Source organism: Gymnodraco acuticeps, unplaced genomic scaffold, assembly GCF_902827175.1.
Source record: "Gymnodraco acuticeps unplaced genomic scaffold, fGymAcu1.1, whole genome shotgun sequence".
Classification (NCBI taxonomy): domain Eukaryota; kingdom Metazoa; phylum Chordata; class Actinopteri; order Perciformes; family Bathydraconidae; genus Gymnodraco; species Gymnodraco acuticeps.
The window spans coordinates 1,033,723-1,047,707 of NW_022992339.1; the positions used below are offsets into that span (position 1 = coordinate 1,033,723).

At 40.9% G+C, this 13,985-nt stretch overlaps 1 protein-coding gene across 1 annotated transcript in view; it reads left to right on the forward strand.

Moving 5' to 3' along the window:
* prkcz (protein kinase C, zeta) overlaps positions 1 to 13,985 on the forward strand; it is a gene marked incomplete at its 3' end in the record, with an annotated part of 137,223 nt that overhangs the window by 89,599 nt on the left and 33,639 nt on the right. Inside the window, 4 exon segments of the mRNA XM_034208691.1 lie at positions 4,188 to 4,319; positions 6,330 to 6,420; positions 8,580 to 8,629; positions 10,060 to 10,254. Coding sequence (XP_034064582.1) covers positions 4,188 to 4,319; positions 6,330 to 6,420; positions 8,580 to 8,629; positions 10,060 to 10,254 — 468 coding nt within the window.

Here is a 13,985-nt window from a genome sequence, read left to right on the forward strand (position 1 = left end):
GGTTATGTGGTAAATCATGCAGTGAATATACTGTAGTGTGTGGAGCAGACTGGGGTTATTAGAATATCATTACCCCTGGACCACCAGGCTGTTAAACCTACAGTCTTAAGTGCAATACTCTTTCAATTACTTAACTAATGCACTTTTTATTCTTTGATGCACTTTATAGATTTTTTCGCCATTGTTCTAAACTATTTATTCCCCCCTGTAAACGTGTTTAAGTTTGTCTGTCCTACCGACGTGTTTTTATGTTGTCTGTTTTTGTTTTCTGCGCACTGTGACAGGGTTGCACTCCAAATCTCGTTGTATGTTTTTGTACAATGACAATAAAGGCTTTCTATTCTATTCTATTAGATATTCACGTCACTTGCCGCAAATGTCCAGCTGGGTCAAGGACGTCACACACACACTCCACTGCCCTATGCAGGGCCAGCCAGTGCAGCTTTAATGTCTCACTATTCATGGTTCCTTCAGGGCTCAATGTTTTCTTTGGGCTTGTATTTGTTCTTCTTCTAGATACCAGAATGATGTTCCCCAAGTGAAGTTTCAACAGATTAATACTTCTTTCGATATATTAGAACAGCTCCTGATGGCCTATCATCATTTATTTATCTTGATCTGAGCTAAACACTGCATTTATTGGTAATAAAGGAAGATTTGTGGCATGTAGCAATTTCTTGGGGATTCTTTTAGAACATTCAGACGTTGAATTCCCCATTATCTAAACTCGTCTTTGGAAATGATTGGCTAAATAAGGCTATCAAACAGTGTGATTCTGGAGTCTGGACTTTAAACCAGCATACCTAATGAGAACATAAGATCTGAAGTTTCAACACACAGTTCAGCCTTTTAAGTAAAAAGAAAATCTTTGGGTGATGCAACAACATGGCTGTCTTAAATAAGCTCATTAGGGTCTGAGACCAGAGGTCGGCGAAGATCCTATTGCAGGGGTCAGCAACCTTTTTGATTTGATTTCTGATTGACGGCTAGTAGAGTTAACAAAAAAGGGAAATTGTTGGTTGACTCTTTTTAACCTAGTCAATACATTTACATTTGAATTCACATTTGCATTTAAATAGATAAATAAACAATGCAGTATAATAATGTATTGAATGTGGGTTGTAATGTTGTCTATCTATTATTTTCGAGCATATTTTCCAGAGGACTGCAGAGGCTCAGATTGTGGCTCCTAGATTTGTATGGTAATGTCTTAGGGTTTGTTGGTCAAGATTTTGTAAGATGGATTTGTATGAACTACTTTACTGATATTAACGGTCCACAGAGGATCACTGTTGATTTCTCATTTGTTTTCCCATAGAACCATCAACATCAGTTCAGTGCTTTGGTGTATGACCAAATACGGTCCGTTGAACTTGAATTAAGTCAAATAGCACTGTAAAATTAGGAGGTGAACATTTGACCTTCTAAATATTACAAAGTCACTGTCAGCTTTTTAGAATGCTAATGTTAGCATTAAGCTGAAAGTGCTGCCACCTACAAGATCGTAGAAACAAAGGATGTACGAAGATGACACATCAATGATTGTGTTCTAGGCAGCTAAACGATAGCTTCTTGCTCAAGTCATTCATTCATTAGCCCTGATTGGGACGAACACTATCCATTGCACTATCCATAGCAAGCTTTGACTTTTAATAGTGCAACCCTGGCCTCTGCATTTAGTTGTGTAACAAATAGAATATTAAACTAAGCATTTGAAAATGTGCAAGGTTTCTATACGTAACTATTTTAATCAGATACAAACAAACACATAAGTAAGATACAGGCTTGGTATGCAAAGCATTTGGGCTTAATCACAAGGCTCCTGCTGTGTTTTTAGACATCTGAAAACAAGTTGAGGAATAAAACAACGGTTGAGCCAGGATATCTTGAGGTATAAAAGGTATCACTATTAAAAGGGCCGACTACCTGGTGTCCACAGCCTGACGCAGTGACTCTTCATACTGCTGACTGGTTGGGTGCTGTGTAGGGAAAGAAACAGGACTAAAGCTGCTGATTCATTTATAAATGTATGCCTTAACCTCTGTGTAGAGTCAGATGAGAAAGACAGAAGGAAGCCTTTGAAGTCTTGCTGAAGCATTTCCATGGCAACAGAGCAGTGACTGGGACTCTTTGTTCTTTACAAACACCGTCAGCATCCACCCCAATGAATGAATGCTGTCGACACACACACACACACACACACACACACACACAACACACACACACACACACACACACACACACACTGCATGTGTTCAGTCTCCAGGGGGACATTTTGGTGACGGATGAATTGATGTCCAGGGACACTGAACAGCCTTCAGTCCTAATTTAGCAATGTCAGCTAAACAACAATGACAGAACCAACGCTCTAGAGACCATGTGATGTAACTGCATTAGGCCTGTGCTTTACAGTAGATGTATACCAGACCAAAATATTATTCTGTTTACAGGAAAAAACGTATTTTAGAGGGAAAAAAAAACCTCTTAAAATCAACAACTCAGCACAACCAAACAGAACACGTGAAAGAAATACCGCGCACATGAAATAAAGTAATATCAAAAGGTCCACCAGAGCTGTCGCCCGTGAATGGAATGTTAATTTTTCTACCATAAGCCGATGGCAGTACATCCAACCGGCCTCACAACCGCAGACCACGTGTAACCACACCAGCACAGGACCTCCACATCCAGCATGTTCACCTCCAAGATCGTCTGAGACCAGCCACTCGGACAGCTGCTGCAACAATCGCTTTGCATAACCAAAGAATTTCTGCACAAACTGTCAGAAACCGTCTCAGGGAAGCTCATCTGCATGCTTGTCGTCCTCATCGGGGTCTCGACCTGACTCCGGTTCGTCGTCGTAACCGACTTGAGTGGGCATTCGATGGCGTCTGGCACGTTGGAGAGGTGTTCTCTTCACGGATGAATTCCGGTTTTCACTGTTCAGGGCAGATGGCAGACAGCGTGTGTGGCGTCGTGTGAGTGAGTGGTTTTCTGATGTCAATGTTGTGAATCGAGTGGCCCATGGTGGTGGTGGGGTTATGGTATGGGCAGGCGTATGTTATGGACGACGAACACAGGTGCATTTCATTGATGGCATTGTGAATGCACAGAGATACCGTGACGAGATCCTGAGGCCCATTGTTATGCCATTCATCCACGACCATCACCTCTTGTTGCAGCATGATAATGCACGGCCCCATGTAGCAAGGATCTGTACACAATTCCTGGAGGCTGAAAACATCCCAGTTCTTGCACGTTTCAGAGTGGCCTTTTATTGTGGCCAGCCTAAGGCACACCTGTGCAATAACCATGCTGTCTAATCAGCATCTTGATATGCCACACCTGTGAGGTGGTGGGATTATCTCTGCAAAGGAGAAGTGCTCACTATCACAGATTTAGACACATTTGTGAACAATATTTGAGAGAAATAGCCCTTTTGTGTAAATTTTCATTCTGATTTCATTCATCCTCACCTGTATTTCAGCTCATGAAAAATGGGAGCAAAAACAAAAGTGTTGCGTTTTAATTTTTTGTTCAGTGTAATTTGCTGATATGGATATGTGCCACAGGTTAGATAACTTACCTGATTGGATGACAAGGATTCATGTGTTACTGATAGACTTTCTTGTTTATTTTGTACTAATAGGCTGATTCGTGACCTCCATGTTTAAGAGGTCACAAAAGATCATTTTATACAGTGTCGCTTAAAAAAATTGGTCTCTCTACAACAAAATGGCTACAATAGAGACTTGCATCATCATGACTAGAAATGGTCTCCTTATGAGTCTTTAGATTCCATGAAAATAACACATGTATACTGCATGAAAAAGCTCTGACAAAGTCACTGTCCACCACCTGCTTATAAACGGCAGACAGACACAGTTAGAGGCTAGTTGCTGAATATAATGGGGCATTTCAGCTAAAGAGAAAAGGTATTTCCTTCAGATGTTGGTAGAAACCAAAAACCGAGCTAAAACAAGAGTGAATAATGGACCGAGCAGCAATCACAACTAGAATAGACCTGCATTAAAACAGTACAGTAAGGAGAAATGTGTAAAGGTCACTGTATGTCCATCACACTTATTTATTCATGTAGTTGCTGTTAATTAGTGCTTTATGAGAATGGCCAGGGGTTGTATCAGTGAGTGTGTTAAAGACTAATGTGTCCTGTGTGTGTCTTGCAGAAAGCCTACTGTGGCCACTGTGCTGAAAGGATATGGGGGCTGGGCAGGCAGGGCTACAAGTGTATCAACTGCAAACTGCTGGTCCATAAGCGCTGTCACAGACTCATCCCTCAGACCTGCCAAAGGCTTATGGTGAGTATTCATCATGTACCCAGCAGCTAACAGCAGCAGTCTATCTGACATAACACAGCCAAGCAGCAAACATTCTAATCAAGCTCACACACTGAAGTGATGAAGACTATTTCTAAACTGTATTTACACAAAGGTTGCAGACACAGAGAGTGTGAATAGTGTAAAGAAAAAGTTTACACATCTATAAACACACATTGGAAGAAAAAAGAAGAAAAGAAAATAATACAGTTTTTTTTTTTTAAATCAGCAAGTGAAATTAAATGGGAGTTATACGAATAACAATGTAAGAAATAAATAAAAATGGTGACCAACTATACAAAAAAAAGCATGTGAATTAAAACCATTAAAATATGTAATTACATTTGAATTAAGAAGACTACTGACTTTAGCACAACACAGATTCCTCTTTCTTTGTACATTTACTGTTTTTCCTCTTGCAGTTTGTATTCCCCCCTTGCGGGATTAATAAAGTTGTTGATTGATTCCTAAAATGACATTAAGTTTGGTGGTAGCAGTGGTGAACCGTCAGGGCCTTCAAGGTATTCAGAGAATACTCTGGAACACTCAGATAAAACAGACAAAAAATCGATTTAATTATATAAATAAAATGTAATACAATTGATATAAAATGAATAAATGAGAATGGTATCTGTGTTGTTGATCTGCAATATTACAGTGTTACGTTGATTTGTTTGTCCTTCTCGGACCATGCACTACGCATTTCAGTGGTTTTGTGTTAGAAAAGAAAGCAACCAATCAGATCTTGTTCTGGGTCTCTGGGTAGAATATCCTTCAACAAGGTATTCTACATCCTTGATAGAATGCCCTGGCCGTTGCACTGAATGAGAGCGTACGTTTGGACTGACAGTTTGATCAACCAATCATATTGATTTGTAGCCAATGGGCGTATTCTTTCAGAGTTTCCCTCGGTTCCAGGGTATTCTAGAAGGCCCGCTAGTTAACTGGCTCGAGACAGAGGATAGATGAATGCGACGAAGCAATTCTTTCACACACACATATTGGGCCGAGGGCGACACCGTACTTCCGGTATCCGCCGTTTTACACGAGGTGCAAGCAGGCCAAGGGTTTAGCCGTACACCGTCTAGGTGTTGCTAAGCTTCCTGTACTGAATATCATAGTCTATTGCCTTAATCAATATCTAGTCAACTCTAAAATACCACATATATGCATTGGCATGATAATATTATTGTGACAAGTGGGGTATTCACCTGGTGTTTCCAGAAATTAGACGTAGATGCTGCCAAAATCGACGCAGTCTGTAAGGGCAATCGGACAACCCACACAGCTCTAGTTTACGCTGGTAACGACCTAGAGCACACCCCTCAAGTCCAGAGATGTAATCCGAAGACATGCAGCGATTTCTTCGGTCGTTAATTCAGAAAAAAAACCTACTGCGCTCTGCCTGGCTACGTTAGCTAGCTGTTTATATTTGCACTTCCAGGATATTTGCACCTCCATGAAAATGGCATATTTATATATATATATATGGCGCGTGTTGCATTGTGGGTAGCTCGTGACGTCACTGTGTGTGAAAGAATGCATGCCGTTTTATTGTTTTTAACGTTGAAATGACAAGTGCAACAGGTGAAGAGGAAGTTGTTGTGGAATTGTTGGTAGTACCCTTTTCAAGACGATCATTCAGTGAAAAGATGGACATTATTAAAAAAAGGCCGTCCAACGCAGAGTGACTGCCTCCGTGACGTCCGTCTGACTAGAACACCCGCATTTTCGAATCCGGGGGGTTGTCTACAGAAGGTCCAGTTGTGATAGACACGGTTCGCCACTGGGTGATAGCAAACTCATAGGCTTCCTGTAATAAATCAATTTGACCTCAAAGTAAGCCTCTGGTCAGACACAATCTTTCTGCAAATAGACTTTTCCTTTCAAACATGGTGTATCTTACACTCTTCCAGGCGTTTCAACCATGTGTGGATATTCAGTGGATATTTGGGGATGTGTCTGGATATTTATTTAGTTTTCTTTATTCAGGATCCAGTCATGCCATCACAGGAGCCCCCTTCAGATGCCAAGAGTGAGGAAGTGGACCTTCCACCAGATGACACAGAGGACACAGATGGAAGTAAGACCTTCTTCTTCTCTAACGAGTAAAATGCTGCAATGTTTCTGGATCAAGGTTTTTTATGTTGTGTATGTATAATGTACAAGCAAAATGTTTCGCCTCACATCGTCAGAAGAACAGTGAATAAAGCTGGCTGTTCTCAAAAGCTGTTAAGAGCAATACCCAAAAGGTTATGCACTGTAGTTATTATATCCCACAAAGTCAATTTGTTTGTAATGCACTTTATGGTGAAGCATAGAGACAACAAATCAACATACTGTATGGAGGACTGAACTTTCACCAAGGAGACTGCTGTTCATGGCGTGTGTGAAGCCAGAGTGGATACATTTGTCATGATACTTCCATACTTAAATAACATCTCTTTCCATAGTTATCTAATTTAGCAATTTCTGTAGTTACGGCAATTACATCTTTTTGACTGATGACTGTATGCCAAAGAAATTGACACGCGTTGCTGCACATTTGGGAAATGCTCCAAAAATGTGGAACAAACTTTTAAGAAGATATCACAGGAAATAATTGAAGGAGTTCCCAAGCAATGACCAACTTAAAAACATATATTAAATTATATCTAATATGCATTAAATACATGAAATATTTATTTCTAATTAATGAATTGATATTCTAATGCACCACAAGCCAGTGGAAGAACAAACCACTCAGCACTTTTATTAAGACTGCCACTTCGTCACTTAGAGGTAGGGTAGGTAATTCACTTCAGAAACACTTTTTGTTTTATTCAATGAATACATGAAATGCTTTGACAATAAATCCATAAAAAATGTTCATCTGTGGAAGCCATAGTACTGTAAAAAGCACGACCAATCGGCGCGGCTAAAGTAACTGGATGGCCTACCTGCCTGTCAGCCTTCCATCTGTGCACAAACTTATCTCATGGAGGCATGTGGCGCAGTGGATAGTGCGTTGGAGTTGGGATCAGGGGGGCACTGCAGTCAGCATGTCGTTGTGTCCCTGAGACACTTCACCCCAAATTGCTCCTGTGGGGATTGCCCTCAGTATTGAGTATGTAAGTCGCTTTGGATAATAGCGTCTAACAAGTGACATGTAAAAAAAAAAAAAACATGTAATCTCGTGCCCTCATTGGTCATGTGCGCGTTTGTGTGTGTTGGAGGAGGGGCTCTGTAAGGAAGTCTGAAGGAAGGGGCAGATTTTTTTCGGCTGCGTACTTTCAAATTCTAGCGCACTCGAGCTGGTTTCTCCATTCTTACCTACCCTACCTTTAAAGATTCCCTTTTTTTTTGTTAATTATATATTGTACTGTGTATGGTTCATGTTGTTTTATTAGCCAGTGCCAAAGACATATTTCCATTTGATGTAAAATAAACACACTGCATCATTTAAACATTTATATTTTTTACATTTGTGGCTGTGTCACCCTGCGACTGTAGCGGGCCAGTGTGTGATTTTTGGCTTTGTAAGCTCATAGTATGAACACACATATATCAGAGGTTGCCTGGGGGGGGGGGGTGCTAACCTTCTAGGGTTAAAGTAGGTCAGTCTTTATTTGTGTGGAACTGTCTTGTATTAGACTAATCTCTAAGCGAACACACAGACCACTCTTAAATCTCTTTGTGAAACTGACTCTGACTTGATAGTCATTTACCTTAGCGTTCAAAAACTCACATAAGCAACATTAAATACTTTACATAGCTCCCTGGAGTTTAAATGAGCAAAAATAAAGATAGCCATGAACAGATCTGCCAGGGGTGTGACAGTACATTATTACTTAATGGAACTATGTAAGATACTATTCACACCAAATATCACATGTACAGTAGGATGTATACAGGTGAGGATGAATGCATATCAGAATGGATAACTTTCAGACCCTCTTGGCTTCACCTCACATTCACTATCATCCTTTATGTAACTGTTGTCTAACTGCAGTGCTTCTCTCTGAGCTGTAAATCTTATTAAAGGGACTGTGGACTCATGGAGGGTCTGTTGGGGGGGTCCCTGATACAGGATGCTCTGAGGATTGACCTAGTTCTGCGTTCCCTAGCTGCACTTCATTCTATGTTCTGTTGCTCCCTCTACTGGCCAACAAGACCCTCATGTTAAACCCTCAGTGCAGACTGTCCCCCTCTAAATGTCTCCCTATGTTCATGCCACATGATGTTCTGTGTCTCTGTCCACAGTTCCTTTTCTACCACACAACTGTTCAGTGGAAAAAGCAGAAGATACAGAGGTGAGAAGAAGATCTGCACAATGTCATAATTTAAACGTTATTTATGTACAATGATATTCCCATGCTGCTTATATGAATATAGGTATATATTCATTTTCTTTAATATTTGTTTTGTCTGATTTTTTTTTCAAATGTTATCTTCTTATTCCAGATTCTGACTTCATTTCTAATGTTTTAAAAAAACGATTGCTACTCTATTATGGATGCTCCCAGGGCCGCCCCTCCCTACAGGCCGATCACGCAGACTGCGTGGGGCCTCACCTCGCGGGGCCTCACCTCGCGGAGGGGGCCTCATCTTGCGGAGGGGGCCTCATCTTGCGGAGGGGGCCTCATCTTGCGGAGGGGGCCTTATCTTGCGGAGGGGGCTTCATCTTGCGGAGGGGGCCTCATCTTGCGGAGGGGGCCTTATCTTGCGGAGGGGGCTTCATCTTGCGGAGGGGGCCTCATCTGAAGCGCAAATGCGGCGCACCTACTGCCGAGATTCCACCGGGTCCGTCTGCACCGCGTCACGGCTGCGCGGCAGTTTTGGTCCGACCTCCTCCAACGTCATAACCCACCGGGCGCGTTTCAGAAGCGGAGCATCTTGCGTGCCGGCTCGCAGTTTTTGTTGATTTGGGAATATTTCCTGGACAGGCTACTATGTGCAGACAAAGTTAATAATAGTTGTAATATTCCACTTATAAACGACATGAATGATGTGTTGCTGTATTTTATTGGCGATTGCTGTGAACGCCGCGGCGCAGCCGTAACGGCCCGTCCACACGGCGGTGTGCGTTGACGCTTCAACGCTTCTGCCCATTCACTTTGAATGGGGTGACATCACGCTTTGCCAAACTGCATTGTGGTTCCGTCGCTTCGCTTTGCTCGCATTGCTCGCTTCAAAAGTTGAGCAATGTTAAACTTTTGCCATTCAAATAATATGCCAGTACAAGCTCTAGCCAATCAAACCGCGTGCTTGTGTGTCCGGGGCGGGAGATTCATGTGATTGGTTTTTGGTCGAGTTTCAGACACGCCCGCCGGGAAGCTTCAACGCACGCCTCCGTGTGGACGCTGCATCACACACGTTGCATACCGCTATTTTACTGTCTTTTTCGGACACCGTTTTGCCGCGCACAGAGAAAAGTGTCATGTATTTTACAATATCGGCGGCCGATCGATCGGAGCATCCCTACTATTTATTGTTCATTTGATTTGATTTTAAAATGGAGCAACTGTCAGAAAACACAATCCTCCCCAGATAAATAAAGTATTATGATTTTGATTGAATCATTATGATTTAATCAAACTTTTACAATGATTGCTCTCTTTTTCCTTGTTCAACTGCAGTCACAAGCTGCAATAATATGTTCTACTTAATCTTAAACCTCGTAGGCCTACCTGTATATATATGTGAGAGTATCTATGCACTCACTGCATTGTGCCCTCTGCAGGACATCAAGGCGGTGGTGGACGGGATTGACGGCATCAAGCTGTCCCCCGGCCTAGCCCTGGGGCTCGGGGACTTCGACCTGATCCGGGTGATCGGGCGGGGGAGCTACGCCAAGGTGCTGCTGGTCCGGCTGAAGAAGAACAAGCAGGTGTACGCCATGAAGGTGGTGAAGAAGGAGCTGGTCCACGATGATGAGGTGAGACAGAAAGTATGTGACACAGGTGCACCGTACTAATCGAAAATCAGAACTCTCTAAAGATACACAAATATGTCCCCTGTTGCCCTGCGATCATGCATTCAGATGCAGACATGTGTTTATAGAGAATACAGTGAAACAAGAACAAAATCATTTTTTGATAGCCTGCTGATGATGTGGTTCCGCATTTCAAAGTAAGAGCATGGAGCAAAAATACGCAAAGGCAAAAATAAATCATACATGTAGCAAGCTGAGGGAGATGAAGGCCACTAGACCTAAATGTGTCATGGCCAGAACACATTGGTGAGCTGATGGGTCTCCTTTGTCCTGAGGGTCTGTGTGTGCCCCTTCTTAGGGTATCCCACACTGGTAAATCCATACATGTGCGTTCCTCTCAGCTCTCACCTCAGAATGGCAGTTGCCACACAATGTCTTAACTAGTCTTCATTTGATGTGGACTAACAGGCACTTAATGAATAAGATAAGATGGACCTTTATTAATCCCCGTGGGGAAATTCAGTAGTTTAACCGCAACAGGGTAAGGATGAGAAACAGGACAGCACAGATTCACACAGATTAATACAATTAAAGATAAAATCAAAAAATGATAAAAAAAAACTATGAAATAAGAGATGGATTAAAGTGAACATATATATACATATTGGGTCATATATACATATTATATATATTTATTTGTGGAAACAGTGTGTTTTTATGTCCAGTTTGTGTCACATTGTTGAGCCCTTGTTGTGCAGCCTGATGGCTACAGGCACAAAGGACTGTCCGGGGCGCTTGGTGCTGTGCCGAGGAGGGATGGGTCACTGTGTGTGTAACCATGAGCCATCTACGATATCACAACAAGAGAAAGAGGAAGCCGCAACCCTCAATTATCAATGTATGTGTTTATGATCAACATCGTTATGGCAAATACTGTTTATATTCATTCAGTCCAAATACTCAATTCCCCCGTAGCTCCCCACATCTCATCACATAGTCCATGACTTGTGATAAACAGCACTCAGTAATGTTAGGGTACTCTATATGAAATATTTGTGCCCATAGGGGCTTCTTACGAATGAATGCAGAGTTCAGGTGCTATACTGGTGATGTGTGATCAGTACAAAATACAAATCAAAGTTCACGAGCAGTATTTGAGGGTTATCTTCAACATGGTTTCTGTCGTTGGGCTTAGTTAAGCCCCGAGCCTGTTTTTCAGTTCTCAGGCTCGAAAATAACATTCCCAGAACAAATGACCATATCTTCACTTCTAAAAGGGGTAAATTAATCATCTTTTTTCTCAAAGCAATGATAAACCTGTGAGTTGTATGTAGAAGTGTCAGAATCAATATGGATGTTTTTATTTTAAAGTAAATTCAGATTGAACACAGTAAAAAAAATTAAATTATAGTGTCCGTCCAAAAAAAAAACATTACTTATAGTGAAAACCGCCCTTGAATGATGGGATCGGAGAATGAAAGCTTTAGGAATACAAACTATAACATACAATAAGTACCCTGTATCGAGATTGATGCAAAACAAGTGACATTTGACCTTTTTAGAGAGATTTAGAAAAACAAAAACACTTCTGGGGTCATTTGGGTGAATTTGTCATATCTCTCGGTCGATTTTGACATTTTTTTTAACAGTTAGAGCCAGTGGGGGCCAGCCCATTGGGGCGCCCCCCTCTTCCCACATTAAAAAAAAAATATATATATATATATATTTAAAAAAATCTTTTTTTTATTTTTAATAAACAAGGTAAATATTATATAATTGGTATCAGGAAAATGTATAATCTACAATAAAATCTCGTTCAAAATGGTGTTACGATGTCTAAAGTTACTGATAAGTCACATGTTTCCTGCCTGGCCTTGCCCGTGTATCATTACCCTCTCTCGTCTGGGCGCTATGCACAGCGCCCAGACGAGAGTGCAGCAAGTGCAGCAGAAGCCAACTGTTGCTATCTTTAAACTATGCCGCAGAAACATAATTTCAGCCAATCAGCGTCGTCAAATCTGATGGTCACAGGGCGCCTAGGTCAGTGCCCGGTGCAGTCTGTGAGTTGTTTGGACTCGTATCCAAGGAGACAAAACAGGAAGCTGTCATACACTCTGGAAGCTATCATTAGCAGCTAATATGAAAACTCAGTTTTTGACATAAAAATGGAATTATGGATTATTATTAATACTTTTTCAAAGTGACAGACACATTGGATTAACCTATGGATTAACCTTCAGCCGCGTTTTTCTCGTTTTTGATCAGAATAACAGCAAAAGGTGAGCATATCTCTGTGTTTTGCTAATTAAAGCTACGTCGTGTGATGTCTGTATTTGCTTCCCCTGTCGCGAGTTCTAATCGCTCAGTGATGATACTTATATTTCTAGAATCTGTGGAATCTCAGCTTGTTAGCTAAGCTTGTTTGTGCATATCCGATAAGTATATAGATTGATTTATACCTAGAGTGCGTTAGCATTTTTTCGCTCAGGGCTCGTTTAGACGCTTCTTGTGAGACGCTTCTTGTGAGACGCTTCTTGTGAGACTTGTGTTTTGTTTCGGTAAACATGGTTCATATCATCAGTTAGCTGAGTTTCTTCCCGTTAAATGAGTAGGACACATGAATAGTTTATTACATTTTAAGAAGCCCTGAGACACAGTTTCGTGAGGAAAAAAACGGGGGAGGAAAGCCCCTTAACAGGTTAAATGGGAATTAAATCATTTTAAGTAATTTTGAGTGTTCTCAAAGCCCCGGTGTTCTACAGTTTGTGTGGGCCTACTGTACTGTTGCACAGTTTATACTGTAGAAACTATGTCCAGGACAAGGTGTTTGGAAGTTTTGGAAGATTCATAGCTAACCACACTGAAGATTATGGAGGTATTGATCAGTCTTCTCATATTTTGAAGCCTCAATTTGTCCTTGCCCTGAGTTTTGGTCGCGCAGTGATGACACTTATACTTCTGGAATCTGTGGAATTTCAGCTTTCACGTGATATCTTGTTTGTGCAGATCCGTTAAGTATTAAGGTATTTCTACCGTGAGTTCTGTGCTAAGTGCGTTAGCATTTCTTTGCTCAGGGCTAATTCAGAGGCTTGGTATTACCCTTGTGTTTAGTTTAGCTAAACATTTTTAATATTGTCTGATAGTTGAGTTTCTTCCCGTTAAGTGGGTATGACACATTCATAGTTTGTTAAATGTTAAGAAGCTCTCAGACGCTGTTTCTTGCAAGATGTTGCGTTTGGGGTAATGAATATTCAACAATTTAAACTGATCTGAAATCTGTTTTGATTCCAGTTTCTTTAACATTAACATTTTCTGCTTTACTTTGAATTATTACTATTGGCTTGAAGACATTGTGATGGGTATTTCCCACCTGACCTCTGACATTTTACTCATTATTTTATTTAGCAATACCTTGCAATTATTAATTTGTTCCAAGCTGCAACAAAACAGTGTTTTAAATACACTGTTAATAATTTCATTGTCAAATAACAGTTAGATACAGAGACTACAGAATTATTGTTGAATTAACTTAACTCCCCTGTTTTGTTTTATAATCGATTTCATCTAGTGCTTTCAATCGATTAAAAATGAAGAAGTATAGATAACAGATCGTTAATGTTGACAGCCCTCATTTAAACAGTATGTTGTGTTGTACTGGATTACAGCATATCAAATGAGCAAGACTGTGGGCTTTATGGTATTTCTACAGTATATGACAGCATGTTACATTAAAT